The following is a 19972-nucleotide window of genomic DNA, read 5'->3' on the forward strand; positions in this document are numbered from 1 at the left end:
CGTCTGCACATGCGCAAGCGGCGAAACCCAGAAGTAACGCACTCCATTACTTCCGGGTTGCCGCAGAGCACAACCCAAAAGCACTCAACCTGAAGAACATTCAACCCGAGGTATGACTAACCCAACCCTCCTCATGTAGCTGCCTCTCCTAAGCACAATTTAAAACAGGGATCACTATTATGACACCTGTGGGTGCCAATGTGCCTACCAGTATGTTCAATGGTAGCCCCCCAAAAGGTATCAATAATTTTTTTTTTTTAATGATATTTATTGGAAAAAAAAAATTTTTTTTAAATACAAAAGAAAAACAAAGTAGAAAAAGAGAAAAACAAGCCACTTCCAACCATACATATACAAATTCAAAATAAGAGAGGGGGAAAAAAATACACCACAAACATTTAAAAACATTTAAAAACAAATCCATTATTCTCAACTCCTCAACTATCATTACCCTCTTTCCTTGACCTCCTCCTCCTCCCCTTCCTTGTATCCTGGTTGTTAATTGTCACAGCAAATCCTTTCCATATTTCATAATATTCTGTTATTACATTACCTTAAACTATTTTAATCCTATCTTACGATTAAAAAACCTTGAAACTTAAAACTTAAATCTTATTTTTACCAACTTCTCATAACCATAATATTCTTGCATAATTCTTTAAACATTTTTACTAAAGCCAAGTAATTTCATTCCAACATTTTTCTAACATTCATCAATTTTGTAAAACAGTCCTAGTAGTGAAAAAGAGAAATAAAAACAAATCCAATCTTCATCCAGCATCCCTTCCTCCTGGTCCCGGGTTTTGTCAGTCCTTGTTATCCCATCGATCTGGCACATTAACCTGGTATCCTAATATCCGAGGCCCTTAAGTCTCTTCCATGTCCCTTCCGCAGCTCTTCTTCATATTTGTAACTGTATTTTCCCTTGTCTCCTGCTCGTTTCACTCGTGGGAACTCCAGCTTAGCAATATTTTTGACCATTCTTGACAGATCAGCCCCTTTTCCATAATCGACACTAAATTCCATGTGGTATTTAAAAACATGTTTCAAAATCCCTCCAAAATTGAGAGCCCCCACAATCCCAAACATCTCACGGCCCATTGCCAGACTTGAAAAGTCCAAACATCCCTGCATAGGAGGGTCTATCCAACCCCCCATTTCCAAACCAAACCAAACTTTTTCTTTCCAAATCTGGCTTTTTCCAAGTTCATTTGTCAAATCCGAAAGTTCATATTCCTGTTGGGCCTGTTCTGTCAGGGCACACTCCTGATTTAATTCCTGGGTGGGCTCCACATATTTTCCCACTGCCTGTTCAAAATTTCCCACTGCCTGTTCAAAATTTCTAATCGAATCAGCCATCAAATTCGTCTTCTCATGTAGCTGTTCCAGTAGGGCATTTGTTTTATAGAAAGCACACAACAGAGCTTCTGAATACATTGTCCTGAAGGTCAGATGTCTATTCCCACGATTGTAATCTGTAACAGCTGCCAGCTCCCAGGAGTTGGTTACAGTTTCACAGTCTCCCTCTAGGGGGAAAACTTCTATTTAATCTTTCTTTTAAAGACAAGTCTAGCAACAGAGTTTCCTTTTTTTCAGATATTTTGTCAATATTTGTTCCTTTAAGGTGCGAAAGGAAACAATGGAATCACTATGTTTCTCTTCTTTTAGCTATCTGTCAAAAGCGTTTGTCTCTGGTCAATGAGCTTCAAACGTCAGTCCTGACACCCCGCTCCAGGGTCAAGACGATGGAAAGTTACTTTACTTTAAACTCACTTCTGCAGGTTTAAACAGTCCAGAAAAGATCCCCCTTCTTCTCCTGCTGCCGAAGGGGGGTTCAACAATTTTAAATGATGAAAGCCAATCCTTTAAAAGCGATTTTCTGAGCTCTAGTTTACGTTGTCTTTGCTTTATTCTGTCTACAAAGAAATGGAAGGCTGACTTCCTGTTTAGACCTTCCCGTTTCAGTACCAAATTGAAATAAAATGTTTAAGTCCAATTCCTTTCTGGTTGCAAGTCCTTATTTAAAGTCCAATTGTTCAAAGTTTAAGTACTCACGGGTGCTTATTTTAGAAGCCAAATTGTCCCAGGAAAAAGGCAGCGCTCTCCGGCAACGGCTGTGCGGCTTCGCTCCATGGAAATAGCAGTTGACTCACAGCACCGCGCCACTTCCCCCTCTTCGCTTCGGAGCCCGTTAGTGAGTTCCTTTGCGGGTTGGGGGGGCGCTAAGGGTGCCCGCTGAGTCCCATGATCACAGGCTTCATCCGCCTGTGATTTTTAAGAGGGTCCCCGCTTCGCCGTAGCGGAAAAGACCCGTTTCGCGCGGAGCTAGTCCCTCCAATTCAGAGGGAGTCCGCCATTGCCGATGGCGCCACCCCGGAAGTCCAAGGTCTCAGTAAATAGCCCTTCAAAATACAACAATGCACAGGAGACTTCCTGCTGCACTGCATTGGCCTCTTCTACACTGAACCCTACCACCACTCCTTAAACATGCTCACATTTCGCTGGATGACAGGATTGGAACCCTTCCTCCCTGTTCTGAACAGAGAAGAGGCATAAAGAACCTTCCTCTGTGAGCAAGCATAGTGGTGGTTGATGAAGGTGCTTTTTTTACATTGTTTGGTGGGAGGGTGAGGAGACACATACCCACACTACATTGTGGTCCTGTCTCTTTTCATTATGGCAGCTATTTCAGGTTATGCCACACTCCCACAGGACTCATTCAAAATATGCCAAGCAGCCCTGGTTGGTCTAAAATAAAGATTGGGTACATAGTAATATTTTGTTACATGGTCCACTTGCTTTACAGTGGTGCCTCGCAAGACGAAATTAATTCGTTCCGCGAGTTTTGTCGTCTTGCGATTTTTTTCGCCTTGTGAAGCACGGTGTCGGGAAAGTTTTGGAAAAGCTTCAAAAATCACCAAAGTCTTTAAAAACCTCAAAAAAGGCTACCACACCGTGTTCTATGAGTTGCTCCTTGAAGTCAAGTCGCAACTGTATTAACGGTGTTAAGAAAAAGGAAACAAACTTGCAAGACGTTTCCGTCTTGCGAAGCAAGCCCATAGCGAAAATCGTCTTACGAAGCAGCTCAAAAAACAAAAAACCCTTTTGTCTAGCGAGTTTTTTGTCTTGCGAGGCATTCGTCTTGTGAGGTACCACTGTACCTGTTTGTTAAAATTGTTTAGTCGAAATTCACTCCCTGCATTCTGGGAATGTGAAAGCGTTGAAAAGTGGGCGAAAAACAACCTTTGAAACTCGCCTATTTTCCTCTACAGCCAGCCACCTCAGACGAGTCCTTTAGAGCTTTTCACAATCTGACTTGACTTTAGAAAGTTTATGGATAAGTTAACTACCACCAGACCCTTGGGGGAATCCACTATCCTGTTTGACACCTTGGGTAATCTGGATCAATTAGCTATGCAAATTGTGACACAGTACAATTATACAGGCAAATCCACCCAAGTGCATGTGTCATGTGCATGTATATGCTTGTGTTGTGTCGATTGGTGCCAAGTTATTCCTGTCATTTACAAAAGGCACCAACTGATTGACATCTGAGTCCCTGTTAGATATTTGCATCTGGGCAGTAAATGAACACTATCCAGCACCATAGCTGTCAAGTGTCCCTTATTTGAAGGGACAGTCCCTTATTCCAGCGCCATGTCCCGCTGCTGTCCCTTATTGATGGATGTCCCTTAAATGTCCCTTAAATGATGTCCCTTAAATTTCAAAGGAAGCAGCTCCTCTCCCTCCCTCCCTGCTGGCCAGGGAGGAGGGAGGCTCCAACTGTGTTGCTTGGCTGTGTTGCTCACCCAATAAGAAGTCTAAGAACGACTGGGGGGTGGAGCTTGCATGCCTTGTGTGTGGCTAGTTAATGCAAGCTGAGGGGTTTTTTGAATGCTGGACGCCATTTTGTTGCACGTGCTGCTGCAAACTTTGCAGTGCAAAGCCAGGCCAGGGAGCCATCTTAAGTTGAGGCTGCATAGGCCTTGTGGTGCATGTGATTCAGATTCTATTCAGTTGAACCTCTGGTTACAAAGTTGGTTGGACAGTGTTCTCGAAGCTACCAGCATGAGTTTGACCAGACTGCAGGAGGACAAGAAGACTGGAGTGCCTGGAACAGGTGAGGCTGCAGGTCTCTTATTTTGGCTGCTGGTCCCTTATTTTCAAGGCTGCTGGTCCCTTATTTTCAAATCTGTGACAGCTATGATCCAGCACAAGTTGTTTACAAATCACTGGAGGAAGCATCAACAAGTTGGGCTTCCTTAGGGAGAAAGGAGTGATAGAAATTTAATTAATAAATAAATACCATGTTCGTTGTGGGGCAGCCATGCACTGCCCATCTGTCATATTATTACAGTCTCTCTGGGACAACACCTGCACAGACCATCTAAATTTACTATGGCGTGTATCTAGCAAAGGAAACATGAAAGCAGCCTGTCTCCCCCTCTCTACTAATAGGCATGTCTGGTTTAGCACTCCCAACCAGAAATACAGGGAAACAAGACTAATCAGGAAACAAACACTGTGACCTCTTTTTTTTTTTAAGGAAAGACAAACAGGGATGGCTTCTGTGTTAATGCACCCTTAGGCATGAAACCACCACAGTTGCCCCCCCCCCCCCCGAATCAACCAGAGTAAGAGACAAGTACAGAATTGTTTTAAGCATCAACTACAATGCTCAGTTAGCTTTCAATCCTGGAACTTTCTCAGAATCCTTGGCATATCAGAGGACTCTGAAATTCCTTGCTTCTCATTAGAAGATAGCAAGGAATGTGATTATTTCTGGGGAAAAGAAGGCAAATAAGTAGAAAGGCGAAGAAGGCAGCAGGAAGTAAACAAACAAACAAACAAAACCAGCAACCATCGGCAAAAGACTCCTAATTTGGGGGAGTGGGTCTGGATGCATTCATTTTTCCTCTCTAAATTTTGTTATTTGTTTTTTAAATGTATATACCATCCTATACCTGCAGGTCCTAGGGCAGTTCACAGGATAAAATCAGAAAATAAAATCACAGAATACATAATCAGAATAAAAACAAAAACAACCCAATAACACCCCCCCAAAATACATTTTGGAAGGCCATAGGATGGAGAGGGAAACTATTGTTAGCATTTTGCTCCAAGGGCCAATGTACATTTGCTCTGAGCTCTGCAAAAACACAAGCTCTGAGTTCAAATTCTTTGCATGCCAAAGTGGAATGATAGCCAGACCAGTGTGGTGGAAGGTGCACTAAACTGTACTGTTCCGCCTGCCCTTCCTGGAGGCTTCTTCAACACCTCTATTGCTTGTGCTACCCCTTTCAAGTTATGGTTTTTCATCCAAAATTATATGCTAGATTTCCTGTTGAAGCATTGAAAATAAACAAGCAAAACCTGTTTGTTCAGAGGCAATAGTTTTCTGGGGAGAGGACGGAGAATAAATGAGTGTACATACCCATGAGCAATGCTGGCCTCCAAGGCTGAAGACAAATAACAGTCTTTAAAACACCCTTAGAGCCAAGCACTGTCTGTGGTGTACATGATAATTTTTCCAGTCTCACCAAAGAAATTTTGCAGGCTTCTGAAGCATTAAAATCCCAATAACCTGTTTGACTAAAGTTGGTAATGGATCAAAGAAATATTTACAGATACAATGAAGAAGGAGTGCTCTACCAACTTGGGGTAGGGGGTGAAGGATGGGGTACATTAGTCTACCTCCAGCCTCTCAAACACTGCACAAAATTATTTTGAGGATGAACAAAAGCCGCATGTGAGAGACAACCTGGGTGCTGAAACTTAACAGGTAAATCCCAAGCTTCAGCAGCAGGAAATCTGGACATTATTTTCTGACAGGTAATCAGGAATTTGAGAGCAAAGCTCATGCAAGCAAGCTTAACTTTTTTTCTAAATTCCTATGAAGTGTCACAAGATTTTCCAAGGGAACAATGAGATCCAAATTGTTTCACAAAGGAGATTTTTTATTCCTTGCACAATTTATGTTTCTTTGTACTTTATTTCCCCCGCCAGCTCTTTATATTTACTTAATATTACTTCTCAATAGCATTTTTCTGGATGGGGGGATGAACGGGGAGACAGATTATGCACTGGCCTTCAAAACCATGTCCCCTAGGCAGCTGTGACCAACACAATGTTGCCATTTTCACATATGACTAATATGTTTCTGCAGTTTAAATGTCTCTGCAGATATATATATCGGGTCATCATAGGCTCTAATGAGTTTGAATAATACATGTTTGCCAAAAACTACAACCACTGTAATGTGTGGGTAGCATACAGAAACTAAAAGATGTTCACGGAGATATTCCCTACTGTATTTATTTATTTTAAAATATTTACATCCTGCCTCTCCTAAATGTTCAGGTAGGGCAACAATAAAGTTCAACAAAATACAGTAAAAATACAAATATATGAGATACCAGTGAAAAAAGCAAAGGGGCCCTAAAGCAGCAAATTCTCCTATAGCAATTTATAGACATATAGGTTTATTCTGAGATGCAAATCTATTTATTTTTAAATGATGCAGCAGCTTTTAGAGTTACACCCCCCCACAAGAAACAATTTCTCTGCCCCACTGAGATATTTCACTAGTGTAGCCTATGCATAAGGTATAATCATGGTTTTCACTTCTTCATTTCACAGTAATTTAAGATTGACTGTGATGTAATATGGGAAACATTTTTCCATGTAAAATATATTCAAAGGAATACCATAAAAGCAAAGCACACACTAAGAACAGTTCAAAAACAAATTAGAATTCAACCCAATGAATGACACACATTATTAATATAGTACATATATTCAGTATAACATATATCACGACAAAGACAAGAAGCCACGCCAACTGCAAACAGGCATATTCTGTTCTTGCTGTCTGCTTGGCGTATGGAGTCACCCCATCTCCCCTGCCCACATATTTTTCTCCTGAAAGTATTGTGCTCTCCAAATGTACACTTATATCTCACAAGAATTTGGAAGCATTTACCTTCTGCTAAGGCTTCTTTGCTATGCTTTCTAAAACTTTTCCATCCAATGAGGTGCTCATTCCACTTTCCTCAGATTCAAAAGAACTGCGAGAAACATCTTGCTGACACACAAAAACTCCCAAAGCACAATCTCACTGAACTGGCTAGCTTAACCTCTGCTAATATTTCTAATCCAAAAGACAGCCCTCTCTTCATTCCAAATCGCAACCCTCCAGTATCCCAATCACTGCACAGTGAAGAGGAGGACTGTTCAGTCTTTTCAGTTCAAGCTCAGAATCAATGGATCAGTCCATTGTGGAGGAAAAGACAGGGGGAGGTCACATTAGTCCAGGTGAGGGCGATACCATTTGTTTGTATTTAGGGTTGCCATATGTCCTCTTTTTCCAGGACACAGCCTCTTTTTCATGGGTATGTAAAATGAGTCTCATCATAGCAATCCATAGTTAAAAGTATAAGCTGGCAAATGTGTCCATTTTTTTTTTGCTCTTCAAAATATGGCAAACCTAACTAGGTGTAATCATTTAACAGAATTACTCAGAGCTTTGTTCTTTCTGAGTGAAGTCAGCACCTTGGGGATACTTCTAGAATCAAGCAGAGCTGCACAGAAATGTTTTTCAAAAAAGTTTGAGGACATTCTGTATCCAAAAGACTATACTTTATTTACTAAGCATCCAGTAGATATTAAGCAGTCTTGTAAACATCTGCTCAACAGTAAACCTCATTTATTCAATGGAACCTACTTCCAGGTACGTTTGTACAGAATTGCAGCCCAAATCCTAACCAGAGTCTTCGTATTAGAAACTGGCCCCCTTAAAAAAACTGTCCTTGAGCCAATTCTCTTGATTGATTTTCTGGCAAGCTGTAGAATAATATTATGTTGCCAGGCCATTTAACAGCAATTATCTAAACAATATATTCCTGTGCATATCATACAGATGATTTGAATATTGGATTTGCGAAGCTAACTAAATCAGAGAGGAAGGAATTTGCATGCCAAGCTGTGCTATTCTTTTAAAACAGGTACTTGACATATGAAAATTTCAAATATTCATCTCAGCTTCATAGCTAAACCTGAAATTTAATTGGGTTATTAATTGGGTTGGGTTAATTGTAATTTCAGTCTTGGCTGCTACAGTTCCATTACACTGGGATTTCATTCCTTTCTGTTAAACTCAATTCTAATTAGTCCAATTCTAGTGGGAATGATGGAAAGATATGAATCTGTGATGTAATCCCTATAAAATATGTTTTTCAAACTTGGTAACAAGTGACATAAGTGGGCTCAGGGAGGGATAGATAAAGTGTAAGTTTAGAGCCACAAGTTTGTGGGTGTTTGGTTAAAAGAAGAACAGGCTGCGTCCTTGAAGCAGCTTAAAGTCTAAAAAAAGTATTTATTTCAAGAGAATGACGTTCTTTCTTTCTTTTTTCTCCCAGTCTCCCACCCTGGGAGATCTTTCCTTTCCCGCTTTTCACCCAGGGTCCCTGAGCAACCATCCATCAGTTTCATGTGTGTATAATCCCCATAATGATCCAGAGTAGAGGACACCAAGGAAACCAAGAAAGAAAGAAAGAAAGAAAGAAAGAAAGAAAGAAAGAAAGAAAGGAAGGAAGGAATAGAAGGGGGGGAGAAAAAGAAATAAAAAATACTTCTGATTTTCTGTCTGTTAGTTACATACAAAAAAAAATCAGAATATGACTTTCAGAAGCTACAGCCCATTTTGTGAGATGCTAGATCTTGGCTTGTTGTGATGATGCAACAGCTTGAACCCTGCTTCCCTATGTCTTGGACTGAGACCTTAGGCCTTGAGGGCACCCCCTGAAGCATAAACACCATAAACACATCTTATTTTCATGTCATGTCACCTCAAACTCTGTCTTTTAAAAAAGATATTAGTGTAATGACGTTGAAACATTATGGGATGGTATTTCAAACAGCTCACCACACCAACCAGACTCCATAAGCTGCTATATAGATAAAGGAACAGAACGTTGTTGTGAAGTGGGAGTGGTGCCCTGCTCCAGCCTCTACTCAGGGGCAGAACTAGGCTTTATTTCACCTGGGTCAAGGACCCAGTTTGCAAGGATGCTCATTTGCGGGGGGGGGGGGGGGCTGGGAGCCTCAATGGCACCCCTCTGGAGGCTTCAGTACAGGCCACATGATCTCCTGCAATGATTTTGCAAAGTTTTTTGCAGATAAAGTTGCTCAGATTCGGGAAGAGTAGACTCCACCATGGGAGCAGGGCTGGGGCGGGAGAGTGCTAGAGTCCTGTCTAGTCAAGTTGTGTGGGATCAACTCCAATCTGTTACCTCTGAGGATGTGGACAGGCTGCTTGGACAAGTGAAACCAACCATTTGTCTCCTTGATCCTTGCCCATCCTGGCTTATAAAAGCTAGTCGGGAAGGGCTGGGAGATGAGCTTCGTGGGGTGGTGAATGCTTCTCTCTGTGAGGGAGCCTTACCAGACCCGTTGAAAGAGGCGGTTATCAAACCGCTTCTTAAAAAACCATCTTTAGATGTGGCCAATATGGGCAATTATTGCCCAGTCTCAAATCTTCCATTCTTGGGCAAGGTGATTGAGCGAGTGGTTGCTGAAGAACTCCAGCCATGCCTGGAAGAAGCGGACCATTTGGATTCCTTTCAGTCAGGATTCAGGCCTCATCATGGGACTGAAACTGCCTTGGTCGCACTGGTCCGGCAGGCTAGGGACAGAGGTGAGAGCTGTTTCCTAGTTCTGCTGGATCTCTCAGCGGCTTTTGATACTATCGACCATAACATCCTTCTGGACCGTCTTGAGGGGTTAGGAGCTGAGGCACTGTTATACAGTGGTTCCGCTCCTTCATCCTGGGCCATGTTCAGAAAGTGGTGGTGGAGGACCCCTGGGCTCTCACTTGTGGGGTGCCTCAGGGTTCTGTCCTCTCCCCCATGCTTTTCAACATCTACATGCAGCCGCTGGGAGAGATCACCAGGGGGTTTGGGCTGGGTGTTCATCAATATGCGGATGATACCCACCTCTACCTCTCTTTCAAATCAGAACCAGTGAAGGAGGTGAAGGTCCTGTGTGAGTGTCTGGAGGCACTTGGAGGATGGATGACGGCTAACAGATTGAGGTTGAATCCTGACAAGACAGAATTACTGTTTTGGGGGGATAGGAGGCTGTGGGGTAACTGTGCCCCTGAAGGACCAGGTGCGCAGCCTGGGAGTCATTTTGGACTCACAGCTGTCCATGGAGGTGCAGGTCAATTCTGTATCCACGGCAGTGGTTTACCAGCTCCATCTGGTACGCAGGCTGAGACCCTATCTGCCCGCGGACTGTCTCACCAGAGTGCTGCATGCTCTGGTTATCTCGCGCTTGGACTACTGCAATGCGCTCTATGTGGGGCTACCTTTGAAGGTGACCTGGAAGCTACAACTAATCCAGAATGCGGCAGCTAGACTGGTGACTGGGAGCGGCCGCCGAGACCACATAAGACCTATATTGGCTCCCATTACGTTTCTGAGCACAATTCAAAGTGTTGGTGCTGACCTTAAAAGCCCTAAACGGCCTAAGTCCAGTATACCTGAAGGAGCATCTCCACCCCCATCGTTCTGCCGAAACACTGCGGTCCAGTGACGAAGGCCTTCTGGCGGTTCCACACACACATTTATACACCCATAATATAAAAGCAGAAAATCATAGATAGTGTAATCTATTGTAGCTATTACTTCTTAGAAATGTTGAGAAGATATAGCCTGCACTACATTTTTGAAGATTAACAAAATAAACTTTCCACTAAATTAAAGATAAGCCCTCATTCTTTTCATACCATCATTTCCTGTTAAGGATCCAGCAGCCAACAGGAAACTAGCAGTTTTCCACTGATGCTGATTCCTCTCTGCCCTTGTTACCATGGCAATAGCTCTATAGAGCCTTACATGTAATAAATTATACAAGTTCTTTTTTGTGCATTGCTAGAAATTAGCACAGCTTAATTAAGGTTTAATCAGCTGTTATACTTGGTATCATTAGGTGTTCTTGAGCTACAGATTTACAAATTCATCTGCAGTAGATGAGCTTTCCTTTCTACTCCTTGTTCTGAAAGGTCAAAGAGGATTTTTGTTGCTGTTGTTATTGTAATGGTTGCAGTGCCTACTCTTCCTGCTGAATCCCCTGGTTTTCTTTTCCCTACTGGCTTGTTTGATTAGGATTCATTCTCATTCTGTGGGCTGGACTGCTGACTTAATGTTCAACGCCACTTGCCCCAGTTGTCTAATCAGTTCCAGGTTCTCATATGGTTAATTTGAACCTTCCCACTGTTGGTAGTTCCTATCTGTCAGGGACTGTGCTGAGGAGGGCTGCACAGATGAGGAATGGTGGGAGCCTACCCCCTCCCCCTTCTCCTGATCAGGATCCTGATCTTCCCAGGAGCAGTGGGACAGTAAAGATATGGAACAGTGGTTTGCAGAAGGAAACAGTTTAGAAGATAAAAGTTGGGAAGAACTGGGTGGTGAACAGCTAGGAGAAGAACTGGGAAAGAGAGAGAGTTAACAGACTCCGGTTTGCTGGAAAGTGTCCAGCCGATCAGTTCAAGATCACAGAGATTAGATAAGGTAGGTGCACAGAAGGCACAGTGGTTGTGAAGTCAGGTTGCAAGACGAGGAAGTGACAAGGGTGACTCTGGGGGAAGTGGGTGTAAACCTTAATAAGGAGCATCTTTACTCCAAGAATGGGCTCTTTGTTCTTTAAATGGCAAGAGACTATTTTTGCTTTGTTCTGCTTATCCACGGCTAAAGGGAGGGAGGAAGCCACTTCCCCGAAGCCTGACATTATCTGACTCTGAGAAGCCCTGTACTGAATGCAACAAATGGGACAGCTGTAAAATTGGTTCCTGCATCTATCTTGAATTCTATAGCTCATGGTTAGTGAGGAGAGGGCCTAATCACAAATCCCAGATCTGACAACATGCTAATCCGAACCTTGGCTTGGTTCAAAACAAAATGGCAGCAAAAAGGAGCAGGGAATAGGAAAGTGGCTACAATCTCTCTCCCCACCCACCCCAGCCATGTCACCCACGTTTGTGTAGTCCTGGTAGGCTATAGTTTGCTTTACTGTTGTCCTGTGAACCAGGTCAATGTCTCCATCTCATTTGACAAATTATTGCTTCTCAATATCCGTAGAACCCAATAAGTTTTGTAATCTCCACCAGCTGAGCAGTAATGAATCAAAATCCAATTTAATAAGAAAGGTGAGGAAAAACATGCTAGATACACAACCTCAATCTTTATAAAAACCCAGAGTTTCCTTTTATAGGGACTAGTGCTGCCCTCTGGTGTATTTCTTCTATGACAGTACTGGTTTAATCTATCTAAAGTGCACACACATCTTCTTACAAAATCTATGGAAAACTACGCAGAGAAAAGATTTTCAAATGTTCACAAAGCAAACTAAAGTAAAAGAAAGTGTTACAGCATGTAGGAAATGTACTGCTCCAAAGCATTCAGACATCTACTTCTGCAAAAATACCAAGAAGAACATGCTGAAGATGTTGAATAATCCATCATTTGAGCTCCAAAAAATGAAACATAGTTGGCAGCCATTTTTTTTGTTGATTCCTATTTTCTAGTCGCATTGTCAGCCCTGTAAGGGGACAGGGTTGGTGAGGTGAATGGGGAGTATGGGAGGAGTTGGTGAGGTCTAAGGAGGGTTAGGGAAAGGGGCTGGCAAGCCTAGAAAGCAGGGGAGCTGCTGTGTGTGAGAGAAGAACTCTCTCTTATGTGAACCAGGAAGTAAACTATTCAAATGAGAAGATATCTTTTGAGGTCAAGAGATTTAACGTCAAAGGAAGAATTGGGAGTTCACTCTACACAATTCTGTATTGTTATTTTCTACCTTGGCAGATACTTCAGATACTTTCTTGCAACAAGCATTTTCCAGGACTAAAGAGTATTCTCTTTTAAAACTACATTTAAAGTATATCCTTTTAGTATTAGAAAATATTACAGTAGAATGAAGTGTCGGCCATGCTCCTACCATACAAATTTCTTCATTTCTTCTCCTTTAAACAGAAAAATAACAATGGATAAAATACTGTTACACTAAGCCATGCAGCTCTCTTACCTCCAGGACTTTCCCAGTGATGAACTGGTGGCATGCTTCACATTTGACACCAAAGAGAACCTGATAGTCCTTTTCACAGTAAGGTGCACCATCTCTGAAAGTAATCCACATGATGTAAATCAGTTTCTCCAATATGCTAAATGCATATTTGATGCATTGAAACAGCTGGGGTGAAGACAAGGTAGCTGTTTTGCACTCAACAATTAAAAAATGTGTCTGTGCAAGTATAATGGCTTTGGCCTTGTATACCTGAAGGAGTGTCTCCACCCCCATCTTTCAGCCCAGAAACTGAGGTCCAGCTCCGAGGGCTGTCCAGCAGTTCCCTCATTGCAAGAAGTGAAGTTACAGAGAACCAAGCACAGGGCCTTCTCAATAGTAGCATCTCCCTGTGGACATCCCATCAGATGTCAAAGAAATGAACAATTATACAACCTTCCATAGACACCTGAATCAGGAAGCTTTTAATGTCTGATTTATTATGTGTTCTTTTATATTCTGTTGGAAGCCACCCAGAGTGGCTGGAGCAATGCAGTCAGATGGGCAGGGTACAAATAATACGATGTTGTTGTTGTACAAATAATATGTTGTTGTGGTTGTTGTTGTATGAGCATGGCTGCCCCACCATGCCATCCACTACTGCTAGGAATACTTAGGATAAATGAGAGTATGTCTGACAGTTTAGAGAACTGATCTGACATCAAGTGTCACGTAAGCCAAGGAAGTGATGCAGATGCCCTGATCAAACAGTTCTATTTTTATGTTTATTTTCAGCACCACTTTGTTTCCTTTGGTATCCTCAGTGACAGAAAAATCTTCCTCTCTCTTTTTTTTTAGCCCCATACAAGCGTCATGGTGTGGAACAGAGGTGTAAGTTATGCAGGTAGAGCTGTCAATTACACAAGTCAGATAAGAAATAATGGACAGTGCAGTTTATATTAGAAAAGTTTTATCTGGCCATTCAAGCAACAACATTCAGCAAAGATCTGCCTGGAATCAAGAACCTCATGTATTTCAAACACAGATGGATGCATTTATGACACCTATTATTTCAATCTGGCTGTTCAGTTAGCGCCTTGTATATTGTGCAATATTTCTCTTGCCTCTGAAGAATCAGCAATTGCTGCAATTTGAGAAGTGATACTTAATGGAATGATGGCTTACTCTATCTGGGAAGATGAGTGGACACACATTGATTCTCTATGTGATATGGAGGGAGGTGGAATATAGTGGAAGCAGATTAGATTGTACACTCCTCCACTTCATAAGACAGAGATGCACAGTGATCTGTTACCAAAATCTATTGCAATTTCTTATGCACTTGCAGACATCTAAGGAGAAGGGAGGCAATACCACTGTATCGCTGTCTAGTTCACATTATGGTCCTCTGATAAGAATGAATCCTGCTGGGCAAAGGGGTCAGTTCTACTGTGGGTATTACCAGTGGATCAAGAGCAGGACTTCTAGCTGAGTACTCACCAGTAGGAACACTAAGAGATCCTGTCGTAATATATCTTTGGTAATGTCACTTATTCAAAAAAAACGGGTCAAACCACTGTGAATTTAATGAAACAAAGTTAAATGGGGGGCTGCTTACTTGCTGATGTATTCTCCAGTCAGGACTTTTGCACAGGCCTTGCATTTGAAGCATCCCAGATGCCACTGCTTATCCAGTGCTAGTAATGCTTGTCCATTCTTTATATCTCTTCCACAGCCTGCACAATCTGCAAATAAAACAATATGCATAGATCAGTTGACTTGCGTTTCCCCCAGCCAGCCACTCCAAGATTAGCTACCATCTCTATGAAGCAATATAATATACTTTATGTACTCCAGTACATAAATTCTATGTAGAACAAAAATTCTAAAACATCTGGCTGGCAGACCATATATTATTTTTAAGTTTAGATCCAGGCAAATATAGCTCTGTCTTTGAAAGAAAACAACTGACAATTTTCTTCCAGCTTCACCAAAATGCAAGAATATGATTAATTTTATTTTTGCATACAGCTACTCTAATTAGCATCCAGGATCAAACATTTCCCCTTTCAAGGAGTTGGGGCTGACAATCCTTTTTATCTCATTCCTCTCATTGTCCTTTACATTTCTACCCTTTAGATGGCAGCAACTCTCTAAATGTTGTCATGAAAAGCTAGTAGGTAGAATATGTAAGGGGTGAGGGTATAAAAGATCGGGTTGTTTTCTTTTAAGGAAATCAGAGCTTCATTCTCTGCTTCTCTTGGGTATAGGTATAGAAAAAGTATACAAAAAGAAAGAATTTCAACAGATATTTCAGGCTGGTAAAAAAAGTAACGGGCTATTAGGCCTAGACCCTACTTCAGAATTTGGGAGTAAAGGCAACCTTGTCCTGATTTTCTGAAATTATCCGAAGCAAGAAAAAAGCTAAGGGAATAAAAGTTGCATCAGGAAGTATGAATGTATCTACCTTCCTTTACATTACACCCTAGAGTATATTTTTATAAGGTATTGCAAAATTGTGGTCATAAATGTTGGAGCCAAAAAGCTACAAGAAGATTTTCTGCACTGAAAATTGACACAGAAAGTCAATTCAATAAATAAATAAGTGTATTAAAAATTCACAGATGATTGTGATTCATTCAAATAACCAACTTTTTAGTGCAAAACACTAAAAATCTGGTTCCATTATGAAAAATAAACTTTTAAAAATATTGCAATTGGCTTTGTCATTAGGACAAGAAATAAAAGAAAAAACAAAGATCCATTTTGATGTTTCAGTATCTCAGCTTCACTATTTGCTTTCGACATCCTTATATCAACACACACCAACTGATGTGAAGCAGCAGTCAATGAACAATGAAAGGGAAACCAGTCGAGTCACTGTGGAAAAGGACTAGTTCAATTAGCATTAAAAAAAAACCCTGATCTGTGCAGTTCAAACTATTCATGGAACCTTTTGAGTGTAAATGCCCAGAAAGCCATTGTGCCAATGTGGCTACTGGAACCTCTTGCCCTTATATTGTAATGAAATATCATGTGTTGTCATGTGAGAAGAATTTTTACCCTGGCTACAAGTTTCACAAACCCACAAAAAGCCAATTAGACTTCCAAAAGCCACTGTTTTTATTAATTAATTATTCCCTGTAACATGTTTTGCATAGCTCCAAAGCATGCAAAAATACTCTCCATATCAATGAAGTGATGTCACTGAATGTTGGACTAGCTTGTTATACTGCAACTCTTAAATTATAATTTCCTTATAGCATCTAGCTGCTGGACAGGATTCTGAACTAGAAGAAACACTGATCTAACCAGTGAAATGAACACTGCCATTGTGTCTTACTTGTGAGCTTTCCAGAGATGTTTCACTGGCCAGATCAGTGGACAGAATATCAAGTTAGAAGGACCATTAGTCTGATCCTGGATGACAGTCTTTATATTCAGACAGTACAGGTCAGGTGTCCCCAAATGCTATTGACTCATAGTAAGCACAAGCCCTGAGTTGCATATATTTTGGTTAAAAATGAAAGTGCTCCAGGGTGACTTCAGAATGTCCAAAATATCTCCTATTTGATGCCCAACAGCCAGGAATTTGAACTGGCCATCAAGAAATATGAAAAGGGGCCTGACATGAAGCTGCTCTGTGTTGTTCCAAGAAGCAAATGTATTCAGACTATGGACGGTGAAGAGATTGCTTCTTCCTATCTGCATCACTTGCATAGGTGCTCTGTTCCCTTGGGGTGCCTCAGGGTTTGCTGACTGTATATTTATAGGTATTTTTAATTGTTTAAAAATTGATTGATACATTGATTAAGCAGTTTATACATTCCTTAAAATATAATCATCTTCCTCCGCCAAACTTAGCCACTATAATGGACCCATCCAATGATCTATCATGTACAAATGTGGAAAAAAGAATCCCACAATTCCATTTATTTGTACCTTGTTTTGATAAAGAGAGCTATAGATGAGACCCCATATTATGAAATGCACAATAATGCAGAGCCCATCAGCCAAGTAGCATCAAGAAATAAATCTGTCAAAGAAAATGCTTCAAAGCCAATTTATTTTACTTTTGCTAAGAGCAAAACAAATCCTTGCCAGCAGCTACAGAAGAGCCTTGCCATCAAAAGTGGCATGCATACAACAAAGGGACCCAATTTCCTCAGGGAAATGAGCTTCATCTTCTAAGAGAGTAACGATCAGAAGCAAGTTTTACTTGACGTCCAAAGTAAAAGCTTATTTTTTGAATTGTGAAAAATATCTTGATTTGTGTCTTTCAAATAGTTTACATTTGTGGGGGGGGGGGGGATCCAATTATATGGCAGTATAAACAGAATTATTCCCCCCCCCCTGCTGCAAAAAATCATTTGTGTGTGTGTCTAGTGTATAGTTACTTGCTTGAATAGTATTATATATCAAGCTTAAAAACAGAAATAGATGGTAGTCTGGGCATTACTGGCTACATCAGAGGTTTTCAAGTTTTCTATTTCCAGAGACCATTTTGCACATCAACATATCTCCTGAGAATCTCCTGAGCATATGCCACAGAAACCATGCACGCTCCAGTGGATTATGGAGCATGTTTTAGGGTGCATGTTCTACAGCTGGTGAGACTTATCATAGTACCTGGTGGACAGCTTGACAATTCCAGAACACAGCTTCATGGCTGCACATTTTAAGGCAAGGCTGGGATAACTGTGGTCCTCCAATTGTTGATGGATTACGGTTTGTACCATTAGCTATGCTGGCGAGAGACTACTAGAGCTACAGCCCACCATCACCAGGAGGACCGCAGCTTCTGCATCACCATGCTAGGGGAGGAGCATAAGGATGAGATTGTCCGCTATTATTATTATTATTATCATCACCCTTTATTTTTCTTCATCATTACTGTACGATTCTCTGAAACACCTTTTGACAAGCATTGTTATTAATAGTTCGCTTTACTCCCTTATCAGTACTTCATACGACTGCTTATAACTCAAAACAGACAGTTTTTTCGGCCAAACGCACAGCAGCTCTTAAAGGTCTAGATTTATGTTCGCATATTCAAACCCACATCAATCGGAGGAATTCAACTGCAGGTATCATGCTCCTGGACAGTCATTGTGCCACTGTACTTATACAGAGCAACTAACTGAACAGTGAAGGGTAGTATACAGTAAGACAAGAAGTAGGTAGGGCACAGTCCCATCTAGTGGAGTTCTGGGCAATCAATATACATGCTCTTGTACTAACTGAAGAGCTGGCTCACTGATAAGGCGGGATGAAGCACCAGTCACAGCGTGTGTGCGCGCACCCACACCCACACACCCACACCCTGCTTCACCACCGCAAGAACACTCCCCCCTCTCACCCAATCTGTGAGAGCAGGGAGCGTTCCAGCATGGTGCATTGCCGCTCCTCTTTCCCATCTTTGGGATGGAGAAGATGTGTTGCAACGCCTTGTAGAACGCTTCCTCCTCCCACTGAGACTGCAAGAAGGGAGGTGTTCTGCTGCTGAGCTTTGCCACTGAGTGGGAAGGGAGGTTTGACAAGGGAGAAGTGGTTCCCAAAGCTCCCCCAGCCCAGCCCAGAAGGGTGGCAAGGCTTTGCACTGGCTGCTTCTTAAGAAACCTGCACAAAGCCTCCCTGTTGGATGGGAAGGGAGCTTCATAAGACATTTCTCCTTAAGGAGAAGCGCTTTCCAAAGCTTTCCCACCCCAGCCTGGAGGAGTGGTGAGGCTTTCCAAGGGATTCACTTTTCTGAGCCTTTGCAAATCCTTGTCGCTGGGCATGTGGGGGTGGGGATTCTACAGGAGCCTTTTCTTTTTTTTTTAAATAATATTTTTTTATTGCTTTTTTTTCCAAGGTCAGGATACATCGTCAATTACACAACAAAAGCGATTTTACAAAGAAAAAGAAAAAGTTAAATAAAAGAAAATTCACTTTTCCAAATCTTTTTTCATAGTCAACTGGACTTCCCCACATCTTCCATCCCTGCATTCTTTACAATAAAAGAAAATTATACAGCAAATTAATACCTTGTTTCATGTGTTTTTGTACTTTCATCCAATTATATACTCTAAATTTAAACTTTTCACAGTCATAACTTAATTTCAATCATTTTCAAATCTCAATACTGAAGCATGTTTTTCCCAAAACTTAGCAAATTCTCAACTTTCATATAACTTATAATGTTTTTGTAGATAGTCCTTAAATTTTTTCCAATCCTCTTCCACTGCCTCTTCTACAGGAGCCTTTTCGCCTCAGACACCAAAACGTCTTCGGCCACCCCTGACTAACTGTACAAATGTGCAGTTTGGGGCTATATGCTAGTCTGAAAGCACAAAAGTCATCTCTATCAACACCCCTCAAAAAACTCCCAGAATTCCCAGTGAACTGTTGCCGAGGCCCATCAGAATGCAACACGTTAAGAAACATGGGACAGAGAGGATAATCTGCTACCTTTGGCCTTCATGCAGCAGTATAGGAATATGAATACCTCGCAACACAAGTTTTTGCCAGAAGACAGTGCTGCAGGAGACATCTAAAAGTGATCCATTGCAGGGATGGCTTTTTTTGTGAAAACAACTTGGATTTATATTTACTGTTTGTTTCTACATGCCATTTAATATATTAGGATGTGATGTGGAGGATTAGAACACACATATTTGAGACTAGAGATATATATCTCATATCATTTCAAAATGCAGCTGAGGACAGAGTCAGAAAAAGGGGATAATATTGCTTGGGGATCTAATCTGACTGGTCTGTATTTTGCCAATGCCTGCAATAAAATGCTTTTTATAAAATAAATCTATTTTGACATATCATAACTGACGTTCACCATACACAAATGTCATGCCCTATATAATCACTTTCACTGCAGGCTTTCTAAGCTATGTTCTTACAGTTTACAACACAGTGACACTTT

General features: G+C 41.4%; 1 protein-coding gene across 36 annotated transcripts in view; it reads right to left on the reverse strand.

Annotated features, from left to right (window-relative positions):
• Positions 1-19972, reverse strand: part of ABLIM1 (actin binding LIM protein 1) — a 208211-nt gene that overhangs the window by 60846 nt on the left and 127393 nt on the right. For all 36 annotated transcript variants that reach the window (XM_081005995.1, XM_081005994.1, XM_081006007.1 and 33 more), the window contains 2 exons: positions 14672-14798; positions 13078-13171 (listed from right to left, as the gene is read on the reverse strand). In XM_081005995.1, coding sequence (XP_080862121.1) covers positions 13078-13171; positions 14672-14798 — 221 coding nt within the window. The remainder of the gene's footprint in view (positions 1-13077; positions 13172-14671; positions 14799-19972) is intronic.

This window comes from Podarcis pityusensis, assembly GCF_964106645.2.
Source record: "Podarcis pityusensis genome assembly, chromosome: 5".
Taxonomy (NCBI): domain Eukaryota; kingdom Metazoa; phylum Chordata; class Lepidosauria; order Squamata; family Lacertidae; genus Podarcis; species Podarcis pityusensis.